Source organism: Cydia pomonella, chromosome 16, assembly GCF_033807575.1.
Source record: "Cydia pomonella isolate Wapato2018A chromosome 16, ilCydPomo1, whole genome shotgun sequence".
NCBI lineage: Eukaryota > Metazoa > Arthropoda > Insecta > Lepidoptera > Tortricidae > Cydia > Cydia pomonella.
The window spans coordinates 1,295,559-1,321,372 of NC_084718.1; the positions used below are offsets into that span (position 1 = coordinate 1,295,559).

Consider the following 25,814-nt stretch of genomic DNA (forward strand, 5'->3'; position numbering starts at 1 on the left):
ACATTTTTGGGGGTTTACTCTCAAGTTGACCTTACGTAATCTTTCTAATACGTCGATTAAGTTTCTATTGTGTTGGTCCATGTTTCTGCCGAAAACAACTAGATCGTCCATGTAAATAAAACACTTTTCATATGAAAGTCCTGACATTGCTATTGACATTACCCGGGAAAATGCACTGGCACTGATTTTGAGGCCGATTGGGAGCCTTTTCATACGGAATTGACCTTGACCTGATGAAAACGAAGTTATATTCCTACTGTCTTCGTCCAATGCTGTTTGATAATAAGACTGCTGTAAATCAAGATGGCTAAAATATATTGCACCTGACAGAGAATCTAAAATATCGGTAATATTTGGCAGTGGAAATTTATCGTCCTGGATAACATTGTTTACTTTTCGGTAGTCGATGACTAAACGCCATTTCTTTGTATTGTTGTCAGACTTTTTCGGTACTAATAGTATCGGACTATTCCAATCGCTTTTAGATTCTTCGATTATATCGTCTTTAATCATTTGATCGACCTGCCTATTAACCTCCGATTTCATCGACGCTGGCAACCTATACGGTTTCGTATATATGGGTTTCGTGTCCGGTTTCACAGTGATACTTTGGGTCGATACATTCGTAGTTCCTAATTTATCCCCATCTAAATAAAAAACATCGGCGTATTTGGCACATATTGACTCTATAAGTTTTCTGTCTTCGTCATTTAAATGATTTAACTTTAAAGACGACAATAACCTTTTAACCCTTTCTACTCCGTTGTCGCATTTTTGAAAGTTACAAATGTTATAATCACTCAAATTATCTAAAGTAGGTTCAAAAATAGGTAATTTTATGTTTTCGTCACTTGTATTTAAAATTCGCACTGGTATTCTACTTTGCTTAACTCTACTTATACTTCCCGCCAAAAATACATTTTCGGCCAATTTTTCGGAGTTTATAACGTAATCCTTTCCTAAATCGAATGATTTTACTCTAATTAAATGTATAGACTCACTTCTCGCTGGCAAAGATAAACAAGTTTCGTTTTCATTACTTCTTTGTATTCGTAACACACACCTTTGATTTCCATAATGCAAAGTAAGCTCGTCCTTTGTTAAGTCTATGATCGCATTATAAGTTCGCATGAAGTCTAAACCAAGTACTCCGTCCGCATGACACGGCATATCCTGATCTTGCAAAACGTGAAACCTATGCCTAATCTGTATCGTATTTCCGTCATGTAAAGTCACGTCCGCCACTTGTTTACTAGTAATACTGCCACCTACTCCTGATATAATAGTACCCTTCTCATATATCTGCGATTCTGTGGGAACGTTACTTTGTTGTAAAATTGATATACTTGCGCCATTGTCAATCATAAGAATAAGATTTTTTCCACCTACAGTAAAATTTACATAGTCTAATCCGTCACATATAGTTAAAACTTTATGCTCGAAAAAACTGAACTCTGTCTGTCTCGTCACTTGTCGAACTATGAGGGGTCTGCGGCTCGTGTGTATATGTATACACGTTTCCGCGGTGTCCACGACTCCTGCGAGTACTGGGATGTCCCCTAAAATTCGTACGTTGTCCACGGCCCCTGTGAAAATTATTACTAGGTACAGTACCTCTATTAGTGGGATAGCGTGGTATCCATGGGCTGTGGTAGGCTCTGGCTCGATTGGGTTGGTAGCTGGTGGGCCCGCGCCCACGCCAGCCGTAGCGCTGTGGCTGCTGGAAACCTCTTCTGTAGCCGTAGTTCATGTTCATGACTACTGGCTCGGGCTGGGGTCGCGCCAGCTCCTCGTCTTGGGCAGCTCTGACAGCTTCTTTTAATTCTGTGTATTCTCGGGCTGCTAAAATGGTACTAAGACGGCGGTTCCTCAAACCGTCCGTGAATTTCTTTATAGCTAAGGACTCGTTGATTGGTCTAAGGACATCGCGCGCCTCGGGCTTCCCGTCGGCTTGCGCTATCGTTAGGCCAATGAACAACTCCTCGATCTTATCACCATATTGAGTAATAGACATATCGCGCTGTGTTATGTTATTTAATTGTTCAAGTAAAGAGACTGCGGATTTCTTCGGCAACAAATATTTTTGTAGATCAGTCACTAAATCGACAACAGTTTCATAACTCGATTTAAGTTTTAGTTGCGCAATTTTATTAATTCTCGTTTTAAGGACAAATGAAATTAGTATTTTTTTCTCGCAACTTTCGTTCAATATACTGTCTAGCATTTCAATACCGGAGATCATTTTTTCCACGGTCTCCTCCTTGCCGTCCAAAATAGGTATTAAGCTGTTCGCTTCTTTTATTTCGAATTTTTTCTCCATTTTAATTGGTTTTTCGGTTACACACTCTAAAACTTTATATTGTAAAATTTTACTATAAGCTTTATCTATTTTTTCACATAATAATTCTACTATATAACACTCCTCGGACTCAGACAGATCATCTAAATTAACAGAAGTGATTAAAGATCGATAGTCCTCATATATCAACTGTGCATTGTCAATTTTTTCCTGACCTTGTTTTAGTTGCCTTCTAGCCTCGCCTAATTTTCGTAGGTATATGCGTATATTTTCTAACTTATTATATATAGTCTGTAATTCTAAATTCATACCCTTAACATTTCCGACGCTTTTCACTCCCGACACTTTTCACTTCACACACACACTATACGTAGAACGCCGCGCTTTCATCCACCGCTTATGCGCCTTCCTCCTCGTCGTCCTTGGCCAGAACTGACTTCCTCATGGACAGCCTAGCTTGCAATCGTGCCCAAACTTCTCTCCTGACTTCTTTGTGTATGTATTTTTGCTGTGCCTTCTTGAAAAACTTGTACAGGACGCAGCAACCGATGAGGGCGAGTACGACGAAAAGAACGCTTATAAGGATGTTATTGACCTTTGTGTGATGCTCGCTCGTGCCCGTCGCATTCTGGGTGATCACAACCTCTTTCTCCTCCTGCTTGCTGTATCCTTGCCCCATCACGCCTGAGTTACTGTATTTTTTCTACACGAAAATTGTCCATAATCGTATTAATAGTCTGCAGTACTGTCGCTTACGCAGCCCATATTGTAATAATCACGCTAACACTGAGGCGGCGAAAACGCTGACACCAACATCGTGCGGCCCGGCGGAGCCCGCGCTCGAGGTCACGGTCGCCATGTGGCATGTATGGGACTGAGAGGTGAAATCAAACACAAGTGCTTACTCGCGAGCGTCTGTATTGTAACTAACTCAATGTACATCGTCAACTTATGTATATCTATATCTTACACTACTACACACACCTCAGCCGAATGTTTGGTTTGGACTTACTTTGGCAGTCAGCGAGCCTATTAACTATTGATGGTCTCCTAGCCTAGTCTGTGGTGACCATGCCTACGAAGCAGAAGGTCCCGGGTACGAATCCTGGTAAGCGGATTTATTTGTGTTTATTACAAAAATAAATCCTGATTATGGATATTTTCCATGTATCTAAGTATTTATATGTAACTATACTAATGTACTATATATTATAGTACTGTGGCAATCTTCGAGCAACACCGGCTTCCGACACGTCGGAAGGGAGGAGCCCAAGCGATATCTTACCGTACAAATTGTTCTGCCGTTTTTTGCGGGGGGAAAGTGCACACCTGTTGCACTTCTTACAAAATCCAATCTGTAATGACGACACAAATGTGATAAGACCGCCTGTTGTTACTTAACTTTTAAGTGTTTTTTCATTTCCTGTCTATTTTTAACTGTATGGTGCACAATAAAGAATATTTCAGAAATCAGAAATCGTTTATTGCGAGCCATGGTACATAGTTATTACATTTAAATTATAGAAACACATGGCACCCTGAAAAGGGTATTGCAAGTATTCTTATAGCTAGCTAGGACTAAAGTTATTAAATATAGTAGTACCCATTTATGAACATTATTTTTAAATACACATAAGTATATTATAATTATTATTTTACTTAACCTATGGAGGATATCAAAGTTAGTTTGTTTTTATATTTATGTTATATATACCTACTAAGTACTACTTATAATTAATATTTCTTATTATATAAAATTATCTCCCATAAATTCTTGGGTAGAGTAATATTTACTTACTTACTTACAAATGCATACAAAACGACACACGTCAAAGACAAATCTTGCACACCTCGATGTGTTTTTGTGTACGGACGAGTCACAACACGCACCGCGCTATGCCCAGTTGCATATGCTTCGGCAGAGGGGAAATAGTGCGAATAGCGACTCCCTTCCCGGTGTTGTTCGAAGATGGCAATAGGTCTCATATTTATTTATTATCTAGGGCCGTCAGACCTGTACCCCTAGTGTAAATAAATTCGATTTCGAAACGTGACGTACGCGTTTGCGTTTAGTCTTATTTTGTATGTGATTTAGAAAGAGCGCGCCAAGCGGGACGTTTTGGAAACTCAAAATCCTATACAAAATGAGACTTAACGCAAACGCGTTCGTCACGTTATGATGTCGATCAAATTTACACTAGGGGTACTGTATATAGCTGAAGTGTCAGATGTGTACAGCTGACGTTGGCGAATAAATCTGCCAAGCTACACCTCTAAAAATACATCTTCTGAGATCAATATACCATTTTTGTTGTTAAATATTGTCTGAAAGAGATCTCTCTTTAGCGACAAGCCCGTTGATTATGTTACTCTTCTTTCAATTATGTGATTAATGTCGTTTTCTTTTATCGAGGTTATTGCAACCTAGGAGGTATTGTATTGTATATATACAGGGTGATTCAGGAGACGTGAGCAGGATCAAGCTTGAGCATTCAGTAAGTTATAAGCAACTGTTTCGTACCAGTATTTGTGAGATTAACGTTCTTTTATTTTTTACTGTTCAAAAAAAAATTGTTATAATTTATTTACACCAGGTATAGTCACCCTATTTGTTTTATCCAAAGTGACAAATTGAATGTCATCGGAGTCAGGTTACTTTTGAAAAATCGTATCTCACTCAAGTGTGACATTTTGTTTTCTTCATAATCAAATTATCAAAGTGCTGTCATAACGGTTAAAGAGGTTTTATCTTTCTTAATTAAGTGTTGTAGGGTGTCCATGATTGTAGATTATCAAATTTGTTCTTCCCAAAAAGTTAAATAACAGAAATAAAGCGAGATTGTTTTACTTAAATATGATGGTGAACGGTTCATTAACATTTAATGATTGTGTAGGCTTAGTCCTGCTCACGTCTCATGAATCACCCTGTATATTAGGGTGACTGCTATACTTTATAGTAAGACTTCGTTTGCCTTATCCTATTTTTATTTTTTAAGAGTGGCCAATTACTATGGAGGGATCAATTACTATAGCAGTTACCCTAATTCTGATTGAACTGCATTGCTTTTACAAACAAATTGTAAAAGTATTGGCAGTAAATTTTTCTCACAGGAACTCATTTCAATTTAAAGAAACTCATTGTTACAAGTACAGTTTCGAACCCATGAAAGATGTTTGGAGGTCACCTTACCAACGCCATATTTGTTTGAACATATCACATTCATAATTCCAGTTTAAATAAATGCGGAAATTCGTACCTAGAAATTATGAAAGAAAAATGGCAATTAAAAATGGATTACTCAGCTCTGATACAATTAAGTTTTGTTTTGTTAGAAAGAAGGAAACTACCCACAGCTAGACTAGGCAAAGAGTTGAGGTTCATTTTTCTGACACATCGGGGTCGCGTCATTCCATTGATTGCAGTCATAATCTGTTTTTTTTATACTACGTCGGTGGCAAACAAACATACGGCCCGCCTGATGGTAAGCAGTCTCCGTAGCCTGTACGCCTGGAACTCCAGGTAAGTTACATGCGCGTTGCCGACCCTAACACTCCGCACTCTCGTTGAGCTCTGGCAACCTTACTCACCGGCAGGAACACAGCACTGTGAGTAGTGTCTAGTGTTATTTGGCTGCGGTTTTCTGTAAGGTGGAGGTACTTCCCCAGTTGGGCTCTGCTCTAGATCTGGAATGACATCCGCTATGCTGTGCCCTACCGCACAAAGCGAGATGATGAGCTATTCCATTTGTGCCCAAAAATCTCCTGCGACCGCGAAGTCACAAGCTTTTGGCCGTCCCAATTACACGCACTGTAGCACATAAAAACTCGCCTGCTGTGCGGGCTCTAAGGCTGCTGAACTCCCTTCTGTCATGGGCACCAGATTGTGATATGTTTGCAAGTCGATGGACGGCTGTGTATCAGATGTGTCTGCGGTATTGCGAGGTGATGGACGAAAGATGATTGTGATCTGTTTTTCCTAGTATGTAATCCTATCATATAATCTGAATTGTACAGTGCTTTGGTCTCGACTGTAATGCTGTATATATATATTAAAATATTAAATAAATAAAATAAATGATATTCACAATGCCCATACCTCTCTTGTGGACCTAGTTTAAGGACATACCTGGGTCCGGGTCGGGTGATTATACAAGCTTTTTTTTAACATGCAATGTATGTATGTTCAGGTCAAACCTTGCAAGCTTAATTAGACCTACTTCCCATTTGCGATAGCTGATATTTCACATACATATGTAAATTGAGTGTCAATGCAATATTATGGAACCATCAATTTGATCTGATGATGGACACAGGAGGGGGCGATAGGAACTCTGTGATGAAACAACGCGCAAATTATTGTGGTTTTCAGTCTTTTTTTCAATGAACACTAATAGCTAAACCTTCACGTCATTCATCACGTCGGTGGCAACAGAGCATGGTTGTATGCTGATGGTAAGCGTAAGCGGTGACCGTAGCATAAAGACGCTTATAACTCTAAGAATGGTTGTTACATGGTCACCGACACCGTTTAAAACCCTAGACACTCCTTAAAACTGCATGTGCTCTCCTTGAAATAAGCTTAAAATTATATTTTTATTCTCATAATATTACATCATTAAAATCTCAATTAAATTCAAAAATTAAACTTACTTTGTGACGTTGCTTTCTTAACTCGAAATATAGTTCCATCCTGCAGCAAACATGAAACTTGGTAATCTTGGCATGCGTTTTGATATGAATTGTCTCAAGATCGAAATCATTCTCCTGTAAATATTTATACGATAATAAGGTAAATTGTAATTACCAATGTATCATACCTATCATTACGTTCTACTATACCAACAGGAAGCAAGATGCATTGATAATCCGCGCAGTAGCGCAATGTTTCCAAAGTATGCGATGATTTTAGGTTTAATACCTAGAGTCCTAGACATTAGCGATTATCAAAATTCCCCGCGTTCCAAGTTATGCCAAAGCATTTTACTTACATAAACTATCTCCTGGTCTATGTAAGGGGGCGTGCACACAGGCATGACAAATGGCAGAGCTACAGGGTGCTCCGGAGTAATTCGTTTTTAACCGTCGCACGTCAGCGCGCGCTTACTTTATACAGGGCGAGCTTAAATGCAACGCAATATTTAAACTTTTGCCGCACGTATGTTTTCTCGCGGACTAAAATAAAATAGAACATGGCTTCAATATGAAATATATTAAAATGGGTCACTCAGTCGAAGATTTCTCAATATGTTACGATCCGTTTTAAATTAGATTAAATTGTCATTCATAACGGTGTTAGTTTTTACACTTATTTCTTATAACTACAATTGTTAGTCTACATATAATTACACTTACATTAGCTATTTACATTACATTATTTAATTAAGTTAATTAGTATTCATAAATAAAAAATGTTACAAATTTAACACACAATTATTTCATTAACATTACATTAACAATTTTAATACATTTAATATGTCTGTGTCTCACGGAAGTTTTGTTATTAAAAATGACGTCAATATATATAAAAAGACGAATTCTGGTACTAAAATAGAATTGAACATTCTAGGTACTACTTGAAATGATAGTTTGATTCGCCAATTTACTACCCCAATAAGAAAATAATAAAAATATTACAAAGAATAGAATAAATGGAAATTGAAAAAATTCACTATCTCGGGTGAGACTCGAACTCGCGACTCTGAATCACTTTCCCCTCTCTGCCAACTGAGCCTCACTCAATGACAACGAAAGTATTTACTTCTAAGCTTATCTATATCGTTTTTAGACATTTCTGCTTAATACAACATTAACCTCAATCATATCACCACATACAGATCACCCCGTATATAAAGGCAGATATTGAGGAATGAATCCTCATCACGCGATCGCTTCATTTGCACTGACCGGTACAAGTGCGAGAGAGATGGCAAATATTCCTGAAGCAAAAGTACGGAATGGACTACGGGTGTGAGGGAGAAAGATAATCCTTAAGTGAAAGTGATCGCGTTTCGGGGTAGCGCGGACTTTGAATTGTGACTTTCATAATAGAAAACTTGTAGTGGATATCTTTTTGTTAGTATTTGTAATATTTAAAATTGTTCGTTGTATCTATAAGTAGTTCGTTTTTAGGGTTTCGTACCCAAAGGGTGAAACGGCACCCTATTACTGAGACTTCGCTGTCCGTCCGTCCGTCCGTCCCTCCGTCCGTCTGTCACCGGGCTGTATCTCATGAACCGTGATAGCTAGACAGTTGAAATTTTTACAGATGATGTATTTCTGTTGCCGCTATAACAACCTGTAGGGCTCCCATACAACAAACATTTTTTTTGTTGTTTTATAAATAATGGTACGGAACCCTATGTGCGCGAGTCCGACCCGCACTTGCCCGTTTTTTTTTTTAGACATTTTATAACCTCAAAAGTAGTGGTAACTTTTTTCCTCCAAAATTTAATCTGAGTAATTATGCAAGGAATTATAGTGCTGTTTACATATTATTGTACCGCAATATTAGATATTATAGGAGCCCTAGCATTTCGGAAGAAAAAAGCTATTTTTTTTTTAATACACTTCAACAGTATGACACATTTTGATTTCTGTACCCCTAGTGTAAATTTGATCGACATCATAACGTGACGAACGCGTTTGCGTTAAGTCTCATTTTGTATAGGATTTTGAGTTTCCAAAACGTCCCGCTTGGCGCGCTCTTTCTAAATCCAATACAAAATGAGACTAAACGCAAACGCGTACGTCACGTTTCAAAATCGAATTCATTTACACTAGGGGTACTGCTTACAATTCCGCTTCTATTCGTTCTATGCTAATTGCGCAAGCAAACTGACATAAGACAAAAATATTAATTTACATAAAATCAGGCATTTCCCTCACGCTCGGCTGGCAAAAGTTAGCTGGATGAGATACGTGCCACAGTATACAGGGTAGATGGAGATAGGCATTTTAGGGTGGATTATTAATTTATGGTCGATTTTTTTTTCATAAACTTAACTAAGATTGAATACAGTGTTGTCACATCTACCAACTTTTGGGTAGATCTACCTATTTTGCCTGCGTTCTACCTATCTACCTCCCTCGGCCTGAAATCTACCTATTTTTCAAAATGGTAGAATTGTAAGTAATTCTCGATACTGTGACGGAACATTACTTAATTTCTACCGAATTTAGATTCGATGTAATGAAAACTTTCCAAGGAGACAGATTATACAAGCAGATTCATTGCCTACAAACAATGGAAATCCTCATTTTTGTTTCGATATCGTTAATAAACATGTGTACTAACATAACAATATTAAAGAGTAATAAATAATTTTAAAAATGTTATACACACTTTTAATCATAAAAATGTACTTGCTATTGAGTGATACATCTACCTGTTTTTTATTTTAAAACCACCCATTTCTACCTATTTTTACACCCTGTTCTACCACTTCGGCAAAATTGTATGTGACAACACTGATTGAATAGCTCCTCATTATGAGAACATTTTTTATGTAGTTTTCAATTGAGTTACTAAAATTCCATACGTGTTTATGTTACCGTACCTATAAAGCGTAGAACGGGATCCTATTACTAAGACTCCGCTGTCCGTCCGTCTGTCTGTCCGTCTGTCACCAGGCTGTATCTCATGAACCGTGAACTTTTCATTAATTGGATCCAACTGGAGGCCAATTTTGAATACTGTCTGATGGAACGTGCACAAAAAAATGTGCACGTTGCGAAAAGTTTCCAAAAAGTTGGAAAAGTCCTCAGTAATTTCAGGAAAATTTCACAAGAAATAAAGGATACTTTCATTTTAAAAATGAAGAATTTCGATTCGGATACTAATATCATTAGAAATCTTCGAAATATTTCCACGTGAGAATTTAGCAATTTTGCAACTTTCCAACGGCACATCTACTGATGATACTGACATCGCTAGCAAATACGTCAGTGTCAAACTCATGGTAAGGAAGTACTGCGTAAGCCAATTCACAATGCATCTCCCTCGTACTGACATTGGTGCAAGCGAGATGCACCGCGTTTAAGAGTGAAGAATAGCTTTTCGAATCTAACGAAATAACGGTAATTTTTCTATGAAATTGCATTTCTGGAGAAAACGTTTTCTACTAACTAAATCGTAACAAATCACTTTGATTTTGATGTCAATCGCTTCAGCATAATATATTCTAGGTTTATAGGTTTCACTTTAAAAAAAAATTGCTTTGCATATTTGGAAAAAAAGGAAAACGTATTAGCCTCTTTGGACCCGGGTATGTCCTTAAACTACGTCCACAAGAGAGGTATGGACATTGTGAATGTCATCTCGCTCTGTGTGGTAGGGCACAGCACAGCGGATGTCATTCCAGATCTAGAGCAGAGCCCAACTGGGGAAGTACCTCCACCTTACAGAAAATCGCAGCCAAATAACACTAGACCCTACTCATAGTGTTGTGTTCCTGCCGGTGAGTAAGGTTGCCAGAGCTCCACGAGGGTGGGAGGGGGTTAGGGTCGGCAACGCGCATGTAACTCCTCTGGAGTTGCAGGCGTACATAGGCTACGGATACTGCTTACCATCAGGCAGGCCGTATGCTTGTTTGCCACCGACGTAGTATTAAAAAAAAAAAAAAAAAAAAAATAGCATCGTTTTTCTACTCGTCGACTGTAATGGTTGAATTAAGATTTCGTGCCCCAAACTGTAATTGAGTACTTTTCATGTATGGGCTCCCAACTCAACTATAATATTAATTTCGAAACGGTTTAGTCAACTATAATGAAATGAACTATTCACAACTCGCCGCGATCAAGATGACAAAACGGTAGCTCTAAATAATAATTTCTTTTAGGTTGTATAGTAGAAACAATTGCTTCATAAGTCATAAACGCACATGTGACATCCTTAATATAGCCACATCAATCGACTACGAAAACCACTTACCATTGCTTGTTAGTCTCCATAGGCTACGGTGGCCAAAATCGAGAAAAAACTGCCAAAAATTGAATTTAGCAAGGAGCAAGTACCAGGGCCTCATGAGTTACGAGAAGGTGTCGTTGATCAACCCACCGGGCCCCACCGGCCGGGGCGCGTACGAGTATGAAAGTATCTTATATATTATTACATACTCTTTGTATAAACGATTTCGTGGTATATTTATCTCTTAAGATACGGCCCGATTCGAAGAATGAGATACGATAAGTTCTGGTTTAGATAAATTCTCATTTAGATATCGTTTGTATGTCGTGTAATTGACAGAAGCAGCTCGATTCAAGCAACCAATGTTACTTTGACGTTAGAAATATCGTAGATAGATCTTATTGGGATCACAGCGGAATCGAAATAAACGTCAATTTTGACATGTCGTCAAGTTATCGATCTTTTAAAGATCTTTCCAAGATCTTAAACGTGTCTTACTCATTCTTCGAATCGGGCCGTTAATGTAGTTAGGGTACAGTTCGTGCACGTACTGATATAAAACATATACTGTAGTTTAGTCCCGGGCGAGCGCGCACTCGCCGTGGCCAGAACGCAAACGATGCTGATAAAACGACAGTACACGAACCAATGACTTTGTGAAGCTTTTGAGGTCCAGAATTCGAAATTCAAAAATGTATTCTGCAAGTAGTCTTCAAGGGCTCTATTATGAGTCAATACAACATAATAACATGAAACTACATAGAATCAGACCAAGGCACTATATGTATATCGGTATGGGAGTGCGTGAAAAGGTAAAAGAAAGATAGACTTACACACTTTCGCATTAACAATATTAGTATGGATTCAAGTACTTTTAACGTTTCCCAATTACGTAAGTCTTATATTTTGCTTAGTTAAACAAGTTCATAGCCGACGGAACCCGCGGTTTAATCAGCTAATTGCACGAGCTCCGATTCCTAAGTCGTTAGGCTTCCGCGGCCGCCTTTGCAGATGGTCGGCAATTTGAAAATGGCCGAAGCGATTCGTGGTCACGAATTCTGTACTATTTTGTCGATTTTAAGAAAATACTTACCTACATACGTTTTAGTGGTAACATAAAGATAGTATATTTTTTAAGTAGGCATATTACCAATGCGATTATGAACGTCAAATAAAGCTACGCCGGCTCTAACCCTATACCTCTCATATGTATAACTCGATCGTAATGTATATTTTTCATTTTAAACTGATTAATAACAAAATGGATAACGAATAAATTCAAACATTTGCTCGATCGCAACGAGCAAGCTCTTATTAAGTTGCTGATAGACGGGCGAGTAAGTTCGCGAACTTATGGCTCGACGACTTTTTTCGCTTGTAAAGTACGCGTACTTAGGCTCACACACGAGCGAAAAAGGTCGTCGAGCTGTAAGTTCGCGAACTTACTCGCACGTCTATCCGGGACTTTAAGCTTTGCTTGACTTTATATTTAAGAAGGTCAAACTTACATTATAAAAATAACATCGCGTATCATAAGATTTAATTGTAACAAGAGATACGTATCAGATTTTGTTGCAGAAATCCAAAGTCTCATCGCCCATTCTTCCCGCGTAACACAACCAGCAACCCTAAAACTCGAAAATTGCACTAGGGTGCATAAACTTCATTGCACGTCGGTCTGTAGAACAAGTGACGCAAGTGACGTGATGTGACGCGGTGTGACGTGACGCTTTAACTGGGGTTCCAGATTGAGGCATGCATAAATAAAGCTGTTTATGACAGGGAAGGCAGGTTTTATGACAGGCTGAGTTGATAGGAATGCTTTGATTGTACAAGTGTTTTAAGAATAGGGTTGTTTCCATCTACAAATCTTAGGGCAGAATTGTATCCCAATAAATTCTTTTGGATTATAAGAACATGTTATAGTATTTTTCGTACTCCTCTACTGTTATCTGTCATTTATGCATTCATTAACACGAATATAAGAACATACATAAAAGATTTCAAGAAAAGTCTATATTTATTGTCTATTCCTCATAAAAGCTCTTGTGCTTTTATAAGCTATAACGTTACTGCGATTAATGGCTACCAACCTAACAAAACCAAAACGAATACAGTTTTAAACTAAGTGCATTGCTGCCAACTTACAAAATATTCATTTGGTTGCATAGTAAAAATAATTACTTCATAAGTCAGAATCACGCATGTGACACCCGTAATATAGCAACACCCATAGACTACGAAGACCGCTTAGCGTTGCTTGTTAATCTCCGTAGGCTACGGTGGCCAAAATTGAGAAAAAACTGTCCAAAAAATTAATTTAGCAAGTAGCAAGTACCAGGGCCTCATGAGTTACGAGGAGGTGTCGCTGACCGGCCGGCCGCGGCCCGGGGCCTATAAAATACTATTATGCATCAGTTGTATAAGAAGGGTCAAAAAAGGCGAGTCGGCTCCGGCTCACATTGTAACTCACGCCACTCGCCTTTTTTGACCCTTCTTATACAACTGTTGCATAAAATACTATTATGCATCAGTTGTATAAGAAGGGTCAAAAAAGGCGAGTGGCGTGAGTTACAATGTGAGCCGGAGCCGAAGGCGTAGGCGAACATTGTAAAGGAATACGCCACGAGAATTTTTTGACCTGCTTATACAACGTTGCATACAATATTTTTCCTACGAGTCAACAAAAATAAATCTTAATTTAGGTAAACAAATTACAGAAAAAGTATATAGCCAAGATGCGCGAGCATACCTTGTTACGCGCCCGGCCCGCCCCGGGCCGCGGCCGGCCGGTCGGCGACACCTCCTCGTAACTCATGAGGCCCTGGTACTTGCTACTTGCTAAATTAATTTTTTGGACAGTTTTTTCTCAATTTTGGCCACCGTAGCCTACGGAGACTAACAAGCAACGCTAAGCGGTCTTTGTAGTCTATGGGTGTTGCTATATTACGGGTGTCACATGCGTGTTTCTGACTTATGAAGTAATTATTTTTACTATGCAACCAAATGAATAGTTTGTAAGTTGGCAGCAATGCACTTAGTTTAAAACTGTATTCGTTTTGGTTTTGTTAGGTTGGTAGACATTAATCGCAGTAACGTTATAGCTTATAAAAGCACAAGAGCTTTTATGAGGAATAGACAATATAGACTTTTCTTGAAATATTTTATGTATGTTCTTATATTCGTGTTAATGAATGCATAAATGACAGATAACAGTAGAGGAGTAGGAAAAACTACTTTTAGGGGACCTGTAATGACCATATTTTTGTAAATATTGAATTTAAAATATGTTTTGGCACACGTCACGTGACCAAACTCGAAACGAAATTGAAGATTGTGATGACGTCACAACTCTCGGATTGACACTGTTGACAGTTAGGCGATAAACAACAATGACAAATGTCAGTTGACAGTTCGTATCTTCTACGTGTGTATGTAGTTATGTGTCAAACCGTAAACTGTGTCGTCACACAATTTTCAAAGAGCGTTTTGGCCGCGAAAGCATCTGTCAAAATATATTTTGTTAATTTAACATATTTAAAGCCGTTTTTAGTATAAAAGTTGAATTTTAGGGCCAATTTTAGTTGGAACTTTGTGTTGGAAACAACCCTTTTGTCATATTTGTTTGATGTCATTTTGAATTTCTCTCTCATTCCGTTTCGTCTAATTTTGGTATTTTGTATTTATTACTGATACGAGTATACTAGTGGGTTCGTGAGCTGTAGAGCTCCCAAACCCATAGCCTTGATGATACAAAATAGCAAATTTCTGAGGCCATGTTAATCTTCAGTTGACTCCAGACCGGCTAGTATGACTTGCATTCTCGCGCGCGACTCCACATATAGCGCAACTTCAAGTATAAAGGAGACGTGTAATCGCCTCTAACCTTTGTAATTACCCCATGTCATGTAATTTAGGAATGTATTGATTTAAACAATTGTTTGATTGTCTATTTTCCCCACGGGAGGAATTCGATTGTGTTATAATTACTTTTACAGTACATATGGGGCTACTTTATAGCACTAGTGCGAGAAGTAGCATATTACGTTACTGTGTCGAACATTTAAAGGGCCATATGTACTGTAAAACGTTGTACGATACATGTGCGAATAGGTAATTCGCAACTCGTGTCGATTTAAAACACTCCCTTCGGTCGTGTTTTAATTTATCGCCACTCGTTTCGAATTTCCTATTTTTCGCACTTGTATCGTAATGTACTATTACAGTACATATGGTGCTACTTTATCGCACTAGTGCGAAAATTAGCATATTACGTTACTGTGCCGAACATTTAAAGGGCCATATGTACTGTAAAACGTTGTACGATACATGTGCGACAACTCGTGTCGATTTAAAACACTCCCTTCGGTCGTGTTTTAATTTATCGCCACTCGTTTCGAATTACCTATTTTTCGCCTACCGTAATGTACTATTAAAATCTGAATACGCATCTAGAACTGAAGAAAAAGAAATAAAATAGTACATTACGATACAAGTGCGAAAAATAGGAAATTCGAAACGAGTGGCGATAAATTACAACACGACCGAAGGGAGTGTTTTAAATCGACACGAGTTGCGAATTACCTATTCGCACATGTATCGTACAACGTTTTACAGTACATATGGTCCTTTAAATGTTCGACACAGTAACGTAATATGCTACTTCTCGCACTAGTGCTATAAAGTAGCCCCATATGTACTGTAAATGTTATTTTGATATTGAATATTGTTTCTGACCATGCATCTTCTCAAGTGTTTAAAATTAGTATAAACAATTTGCATCCAGATAATAACTGTAAAAAAATGTGCGTCATATTTCTGACTTGTCCCAGCTTGTGAACGGCCTGCGACTGGTTTATGGGCGCGTGTGACGGACAGATTTATTATAAGGGTTGACGAGTGACACTCGTGATATGGTCAGCAGTGGCCTGCACAGTGCGATGACTATTGCATTGGTTGGTTTTGCAAAATGTCTAAGAAAAGGGAACATATTAAAACAGGTCACAATTTTTAAAAGTCGAAGTATGCTCTACGTGCTTCGTCCTAAAATAAGGAGCTTTATCGAGAGCTAGTCATGCTGGCTGACTCAAACAAACTTGTCCAGCAATCTTCAACTTTCAAGAACGTGAGGTACTGAGTCAATCACATTATATACACATACACATTAACATATTGTATGTGAACTTTTTTACTTAAATGCAAACCATGGACCAGCAGCTTCCAGGCAGGATCATCACACAAATAAATATCAAAATTGTATAGTGTTTTTTTTTTTCATTAATTGCTTTGCTCCCCTTGCTGCGAATGAACACTAAAATAATATTAAAACCCAAAATTAAAATTTATCGTCTACTATTGGTGAAATGGGAATAAAACTTTATACAGATAACCCTCCTCCTAAGCCTATTTAATATATTTTTTAGTATTTTATTTTAAGTTTAGTATTATTTATTTTTAGATTTAGGTTTTAAGTTTTATAGTGTATTCTACAAATTGTATAGTCATGTTACTCGAAATAAATTTGTAAATTATGTTATATGTAAAGTAGATTTCTTAAATAAAACTTATTAATTTTTTTTCCAATTTATACAAAGTTTTTACCGCGTAGCGTGGTAAAAATATAATTTCATCATAATATAGACAAAGTTGCAAAAAGCCATTCTTATTAAAAATTTTTACTGAAGAACTAATTATATCCATAGCATTTAAAATGTAACGGATAATTTTGCACCGGCGCTCAAGCCTCGTTAAGATTAAACAGGGGGTTGTAAATAAAAAAATAAATTTTACAGAACGCGAAATGAAAGGTCATTTTTGTCGGAACACAACGAGTGCTAATTAGGGGTTAAATTATCGTTTTGAGTCGCGAGGTTAGCAGGATCAAGTCATGAGAGTATAGCGATCAGGAGACACATAGGTACTAATTGCAAGCTGCAGTGGCTGCTAACATCAGACGAGCCGCATGCTTGTTTGCCCATTGACAAACAATCATATATTACTTCGCAAAGACGGGCCTTGCGGGCACCAAGAATTGGGCCAGCACACTGGTGAGCACACGAATGCGAGCCAATCGTGCAGTCCAACGCAAAAACTAGTTGCGAACAATCGCGCGCGTGATGCGAACTTATTATCCAATCGCGTTGTGCCATTCCACTGGTGCGCACGAAACGAGAATGATCGGTCGGAATTATATCAACGGGCCTACCTTTACTTTTGGAACGGTTGTGTTTGCCATCGTCGTGGTATAAAAGATTATGATTTTGACAATGTTCCTAATAGTGACCACATTGTTATTTTTAATAACCGATTATACTTTGGCAGGTCGATACGTCTTAGTCGATTTTTTCAGTAATATATTTTGAGTGATCGCACAGCGTGTTGTTAATGTGCACAGGATACTCATAAGAACGTATATACCACTGGCCATGTTTCCGCAAATAGAAAAGCGAATATTTTGCAAATACGAGATGATATTTAGACGGCGAGTACAGCAGGTGTGCTTGTGCACCGTTGCCGGTGCATACATTTAGTGAAGGACAGAACGTTCTAATCGAGACAGCAATGATGCAAAGGCAATTAAAAGTGACATATCCAAATGTTATTTTCAACGGTATTACAGATTTGTGCACGTTATAAAGGTAGCTGCCATACGCATCATGTCTGAGATTATCGCCTGAATATCATAACGTGGACCATGGCCGAACCTGGGCGAGGGCACCTGAAGTAGCCCGCGATATTTATTACCGCGTTATTACGCGTAATCGCTGTCCAAATCTCTTTTAATGCGAGTTTAAAACGCGCCTTCATTATGTACCGAGTACGCGAAAAGGACAAGGTTTTGGGTTTTAAATAACGTTTTAGTATCTTGAGTCATCTCGGTCTAATACTTGAACCCGGAATAAAATGGAATAAAGTGGCAATTTCGGGTCTGTGTTAAAGGCCTATTGACATAACAGAGTTATTGTTTAGAAATAGAAATATAATTATTTGCGTGAAATGTGGTACAACAAAATAGATGGTAACATTTTCTATACGTTCAACACATCGCGCCGACAATATGGACATGCAATAGAATTTGTTAACCAAGGAATTAAAGGCACCCATTTCTGTCGAGGTAGTTTGGCACTCGAACGCAGTGAGAGCGCCAGTAGCCCGAGACTAAAATGGTGCCTTTCACTCGTGTTAAACACTCTACTTTTCATTTCGAATATGACGAAAGTAAAACACATGTTCATAAAAAAAATACGGCTCAGTATTAACTTATGTAGTATTTCTTGAGGGTTCTTTCAATTATCAATGTAGGTAAAAAAAATAAAAAAAAAATTTAATCTGTTTATTTCAGTGTTTTGTTTTTGTTGAGGTACAGTCTGCACTCAGTTATAATCTCTATATTTGGTAAAACTATCGGTATTTATAGAATGGGGAGCTAAATATCAAGATGGAAATTGTACAACAAATCTTTAATAAACCAACTTTTAATAGCTTGTCGTAAAAATAAGAAAAAAACGTACTTAGAATGTTACAGTGCACCACAGTCCAGACCAGAAACTAGAAACGTATCATTTGCCGCACACTTTTTAGAACAACATCCACCCACTTTCACAGCATGAGCAATGAAATAGTACATTAAGGTAGAAGTACTAGTGCTCGACGCTGCACTAGTCACCGACATGGGCACTTTATTTCATAGAAATATAGGCTAAATTTGAACAACGAAGATTTTTATGTATTCGAACTTAATCCTTGTCACTTTGACATAAAGTGCCCATGTCGAGTACTAGTGCAGCGTCGAGCACTAGTACTTCTACCATACTACCTATTCGCACATGTATCGGTAAAACGTCTTACAGTACATATGGCGTTTTAAATTTTCGCGACATACGCACGTTTAGAGTCTGTGCGGAAAGAGAAGAGTCGTGGAATATATGGGGCCCAATAAATTCCACGACTCTTCTCTTTCCGAACAGACTATAGTGCTAGTTACCGCACTAGGGCGGTAAATTAGCGCCATGTGTACTGTAAAGGAAGTTACTTGCATATTTATAATATTAGTATGGATTTAGTGTTCATAAAAGTTACCCGGGTCGTAAATCGTTTCGTTGTCTCGTTTTGGACCTCTCTGTCGCGCTTGTATTTCTGTATTTTATCAAATAAATAAAAAAGGCGAGTGACTTTGCATGTTTTTTAGCTGTATATTACATTTATCGTGAGAAAACTCCGTCACAACGAAAAGAATTTTGACCCACCTACAGCTCTCTCGGGACTAAGGCTTTTCTTTATAAATGGATAGTAGTTTTATGGAATTGGTTAGTTTAGTACGTTATTGTTGTAACAATGTTTATAAACGAATCAAGAACTTTTGATATCCTTTCAGTATAGTTCTCGTAGTAAAATTAGTTGCCAAGCGAACCCCAGGCTCCCACGAGCCGTGGCAAAATGCCGGGACAACGGGACAAGACTCGTAGTAGGATTGCTCCAAGCTGAGACGGATGGACATCGAAGGGGGAGGCCTTTGCACCTATCTATTATTATTACCAGCCTAGTGGGACACCATATATAGGCTGGTAATAATAATAGTAGTAGTAAGAATTTCAAAATTGAGTCATGAAAATCCTTCATCTTCGATTTTTGGGTCGGTATTTTATTTACCATAATTATATTAACTGCACAATGCTATTCCATAATTCCTACATCGACATTGTAACGTGTCAATAAAACATCGGAATGCAATAAATAGGTACAGTCGGCAGTAAATGTCGGTCGCTTGATTTAATGTGAGCGCCAGGTAAAATGGCCGCGAGCACTGCGGCAGTTTATGCGAACTGTACTGATCTATTACTGCCGTAATGTAACTAACTTTGTGTTAAATGTAATGTTCTCCGTAAAGTTTGTAAGACGGATCTGAAATGTATCCGTGGATCTGGATCCAGATCCGGGTAACTTGATTGCAAACCCTCAAACGCAGGCATCTGACGCGTAAATAAGTGCGAGCCAGGTGCCTCGAAACGTCTTGTTAGACGATACGATACTCTACGATGATTTTACTTGAAATTCCTTATGGAATAATCAGCGCAGGGTTCACGCTGATACTGTCATGCATTTTACCTAGATCGTATCAAAATGTACTGTCATGCATTATACCTAGGTTGTATCAAAATGTACTGTCATGCATTATACCTAGGTCGTATCAAAATGTACTGTCATGCATTTTACCTAGATCGTATCAAAATGTACTGTCATGCATTATACCTAGGTCGTATCAAAATGTACTGTCATGCATTATACCCAGGTCGTATCAAAATATACTGTCATACATTATACCTAGGTCGTATCAAAATATACTGTCATACATTATACCTAGGTCGTATCAAAATATACTGTCATACATTATACCTCGGTCGTATCAAAATGTACTGTCATACATTATACCTAGGTCGTATCAAAATATACTGTCATACATTATACCTAGGTCGTATCAAAATATACTGTCATACATTATGCCTAGGTCGTATCAAAATATACTGTCATACATTATACCTAGGTCGTATCAAAATGTACTGTCATGCATTATACCTAGGTCGCATCAAAATGTACTGTCATGCATTATAAATAAATAAATAAATAAATATTATAGGACATTATTACACAAATTGACTATTTCCCACAGTAAGCTCAATAAGGCTTGTATTGAGGGTACTTAGACAACGATATATAATATATAATATATAAATATTTATAAATAGTTAAATACATAGAAAACACCCATGACTCAGGAACAAATATCCATGCTCATCACACGAATAAATGCCCTTACCAGGATTTGAACCCGGGACCATCAGCTTCGTAGGTAGGGTCACTACCCACTAGGCCAAACCGGTCGTCAAACCTAAGAGTAGGGGTATTATACCTAAGAGTAGGTCGTATCAAAATGTACTGTCATGCATTATACCTAGGTCGTATCAAAATGTACTGTCAGGCATTCCCTACTGCAAAAAATATGTGTTTACTAAGTGACTTTGTGTTGACAAATTCATGTAATTTAATTTGTTTACTTTTACTTAAATAACTACACTGACAGACAGCAAAGCCTTATTATCATGTAAGCCGCCGCGATCTCTTCCTTCCACCTAGTATAGTTGCAAGTATTTTAAACAAAAAATGTCCTAACTATTAACATTTAAGAAGAGACTTAAGTCCATTTTCCGTAGAAACTTGTGAGTGTTCATGGCATAAATTAAGATAATGGATTCTGCTAATGAAATATTTTTCACGCTCGGTTTCTTTCAGCTGCGGGCACCTGGTGTAAATGAGGTGCTGCCTTGACGTGGTCTTAGTAAGATGAGGCTTAAACTCAGGTACCTAGGTGTATTTTAAAATGTAAATGAATAGCGCTACCTGAGACCTCATTTCTGGAAATAAAATTATACTACGTCGGTGGCAAGAAAGCATACGGCCCTCCTGATGGTAAGCAGTCTCCGAAGCCTATGTACTCCTGCAACTCCAGAGGAGTTATATGCGCGTTGCCGACCTTAACACTCCGCACCCTCGTCGAGCTCTGGCAACCTTACTCACCGGCAGGAACACAACACTATGAGTAGGGTCTAGTGTTATTTGGCTGCGGTTTTCTGTAAGGTGGACTATGACTAATAAACATTATTTTTTGTAATAATATCAATATCTAGGGAGGAAAATGGGAACGACATTATGGAGAAGCAGTCGCCCACTATCCTCTTAACTCAGACCAGAGTACCGAAAAATAAAACTCTAACCGAGGGTGTGAGAAAATTTGATAGGATTAAATATTGATATAGCTCTTTATGGAACCGCCGATAGAAATAATAGTAAAAAACAAAATATTTAATAAGGTTTCATTAATTAATTACATCAGTCAAGTTCTTAGCACAGCTCCTTACAAAATATCATACAGATCACAATCCATCACTTCCCTCACGAATAAATAAAATTGTCAGTTCAGAAGCTAGTTTTACCGAAGATAAAGTTACCAGCGGCGTTCTGGTCCTCGGAGGCAAAGTATTCCTTCCACAAGCCCTGGAACTCATCCCAGGACACGTTGGCCTTGCCCTTGGACATCTTTTTGAAGGCTTCCACTGACTCAGCCTTATTTAAACCGAAGGAAACATAAACTGAAGAGAACTCCTCACTGTCGATGGATCCATCGTTGCTAGCATCTTCCAGTTGGAAAATGAATTTGGCGTAAAGGTTCTGCCACTCAAGCGGAGATGCAGGATTCTTAGCGAAGTCATCCCACATGGTCACCCACTCGTCGAACGAGACTTGTCCATCCTTGTCAGCGTCAGCACGGCTCTGCAGACCGTCCCAGATCTTTAATAAAGTTTCCTGAGTCTCCTTGTATTTGGCATCGCCTGCTTTCCAACCGCGAAGTGTGGAAATTTTCTCGATGGCTAGCTCGAAATCCTTCTTATCGATATTGCCACTGCCGTTGGTATCAAAGAAAGCATTGAAGACGTGGAGGAGCTTCTTCTTTCTGAAGTCTGACACCATTTTGATGATTAAAAGGAAGAGCTGTGAAGTGAAGTAGGCACAATGAGTAACAAGTCGCGGCAGATCCTTTTATACGTTTTGAAAGACTGCAAAAGATATTGTTATCTGTTGTGTTTACCAAGTGACGCAGAATAGCGCCGATTTCCTATAACGCTATCTGACTGCATTGCAGGTACTGTTTGCGTTACTGATACTTGAAAGTGGAGTGTAAACAGTGTACATAGTTACTGTTATCTACTTTTATAACATAATAACATAAACTATGAAAGTGAGAGTTTCTTCTTATATATAAATTACTAGCAGTTTTAAAATGCTTGAAGTAGAAATAGACCGTGTCTATCTAAAGGTCCAAAGGAATGAAATATATATATAATAATAATAATAATAACTTTGCAATCGAGGTGTTCAAAATTAGCACAAATTAATTGTTTTAGATTTATTTAGTCTTAGTAATTTCTTATAATCAATCTATTCATTGTTAAGAAAATAAAAACATGTAAAATCCTGACAATAATCTATTTGGCCCTAAGATAGGGTAGCTACAAGACAAGCAGCTGGTTACATATGGCAAGTGCGTATGTCTCTAATACAATGCCAGTACCCGTCATGTCAAAGACTAATTGGAAAACATTTTATATGCTAGGCAATCCTTCGTCTTTTTATTGATGTGAATCTTTTATTGTATTCAAAATAGTTTTTCTTTATCTTCCTTTTTGTGGTAAATTCGTTAAAAATTGCGAAATCTTTCTTGTTTATTTGTTTATCGGTGATATTCGATAACATTTAACGTCAGAAGGCCCTACCGCGAAAACAGCAAATTGCGGGGATCTTTCTCTTATATATTAATGAAGGCTTAATTAGAGAGACAGAGAAGGATTCCCGCAATTTGCGAACTTTTATTTTCGCGGTTATTGCCCTGTTGAGACCACACTGCCAATAAAATAAATTAGGACCACTAAAAATCGGCAACATGGCGAAGGCCATATAAAATTTTGTCAGGATATGGTGCCACTCAATTAATCACATTTGCTGCTGGCTTCATAAAGTTTGAACCAATACTTTTTTTTTCAACGAAAGCGTGCATTTCAATTTAATTGCCAGCAATTTACAAATACAGTTACTGAATTGCGAATACCACGAGTATTTTGATCCCATTCACAGCATTCCACCGTTACAATAAACATTTAATTCATTTTAATTAACATTTTAATGAGTGAAAACACTCCGGTTTTATCAGATAAATAAATTCTGGTTAATTCCATGAGATGAAGCGATTAAAGCTGATATGACGTCAATGCGAAAAATTCGTGTTTTCGTTAATAGTTTTTCGGTGTCGTTTTTAACATTTCTATTATACATTAACTTCAGTTGTAAGTAATTAACTAATTGCAGTCAGCATCAAAACTAGCATCAGATTACGCGTCAAAGGTATCTCGGCCTGATTCCAACTTTAAGATTCGTATCGGATATGTCAGTGTCAAAAGTGACGTTTTTTTTTTAAGAAGAATCAGCAGGGTCACTACCCACTAGACCAGATCGGTTGTCAAAAGACAAGTTTGCAACATTTGTCTCTGACGTTTGTCATTTTCTATGTATTTGTGTCGTCTTTACAGATTGGATTTTGTATGTGGTGAGTGAGAAGTGGGACTGTGTGCACGTTTCCCCCCGCAAAAAATGGCAGAATGATTTGTTCGGTAAGATATCGCTTTCCGACGTGGCGGAAGCCGGTGTTGCTCGAAGGTGGGCCCCTTTAAAGCAAATGTATCTCATTCAGGCCGTGCCGTACAGTTGCAATCGTGGCCCACAAATGGTCTCGTCGGAAGATCAGCGCTGACCTGCAGGTCAGCATTATGCTGAGGCGAGCCCATTTCGTGGTAAACTATTTCAATATGTTTTTTTTTTGTAATATATATACTTTTGTATTTAAATTAAGCTTGACCACGAATAAATGATTTATGATTATGATTCAAATATTAAAACTTAAGAAGTACCCAATACTTATAAACCAAGGGAAAAGTGGCGCCTCTCAACACATCAGACAATATTTTGCTTACCTACCTCGCGGCTCCATCCCCTGTATCACAAACCTTTACTGCTTCCACCAGTTTTGACATTGACATATTGGCTCACGTCTACGTAACTTAATTTCTATGCATCTCGCTCGTACTCGCATATTAGTGCAAGCGAGATGTATAGAAAGTAATTTACGTAGACGTGAGAGAATATGTTAATGTTAAAACTGGTGGTAGCCGTCCTTGTGTATTAAATATTAAGCCGTAAATGTTATAAAATAAAGATGTTTCATTTTTATTTTTGTTATTCAAACTAACTAGATCCATGTAGGTCCACTGCTTCGTGACGGTAAAATGTGCCGTAAGCGTGGACATCCGGATAAAGTAAAAAGAGCAAAATTAAAGGTACCTAAACTACCTGAGTGTTCTCACGCAACGTTGGCAGTTCCACGCATTAATGTACGTCATCTTCGTTGGTTTTTGATGCAGGCACGTCTTATTACGGCTGTGTTCCCACCAGAGATGTGCGAGGTTGCATAACGAGAAATATGTTAGTTAGAAAACAATATAAGTAATCACTTTATTTACTTATCCTCGCTTAACGCATCTCCAATGGGCAATATTCTATTGGTTCTTAACAAACACATCTAGCTATCATTATTACATTATAGACCGGGAATTAATCGCGTATTAAGTTTTAAATTTACCTGCGACCTTTCGAGAGAGAGAGGTATGGGCATTGTGAATGTCATCTAGCTTAGTGTGGCAGGGCACAGCACGTTGAGGACGTTTTTAAGCAATGATGATGATGTCCTCCTAGACGAATCCGTCGGAGGCAGCACTCGGACAAATCAGGGGGCCTACCGCGAAAATCGAAGTTCGTCAATTGCGGGCATTTTTCTCTGTCACTCTAATTACGTCTTAGTGAGAGTAAAAGAGAAAGATCCCCGCAATTTGCGAATTTCGGTTTTCGCGGTAGGCCCCCAGGTGTTCTGTAAATTCTGACGTGCATGGGCTCGAACGTGACCTGCGAAGCCGAGTTTTGTTTTAAACTTCCGGAAGCAAGTCGTGCAGT

General features: G+C 38.2%; 1 protein-coding gene across 1 annotated transcript; it reads right to left on the bottom strand.

Annotated features, from left to right (window-relative positions):
* Positions 1–22,046: 22,046 nt before the first annotated feature.
* On the bottom strand, positions 22,047–22,811 carry LOC133526199 (calexcitin-2-like). The gene has a single exon (XM_061862713.1). The coding sequence runs from the start codon at positions 22,725–22,727 to the stop codon at positions 22,176–22,178; it is 552 nt and encodes a 183-aa protein (XP_061718697.1). The 5' UTR covers positions 22,728–22,811; the 3' UTR covers positions 22,047–22,175.
* Positions 22,812–25,814: the final 3,003 nt, after the last annotated feature.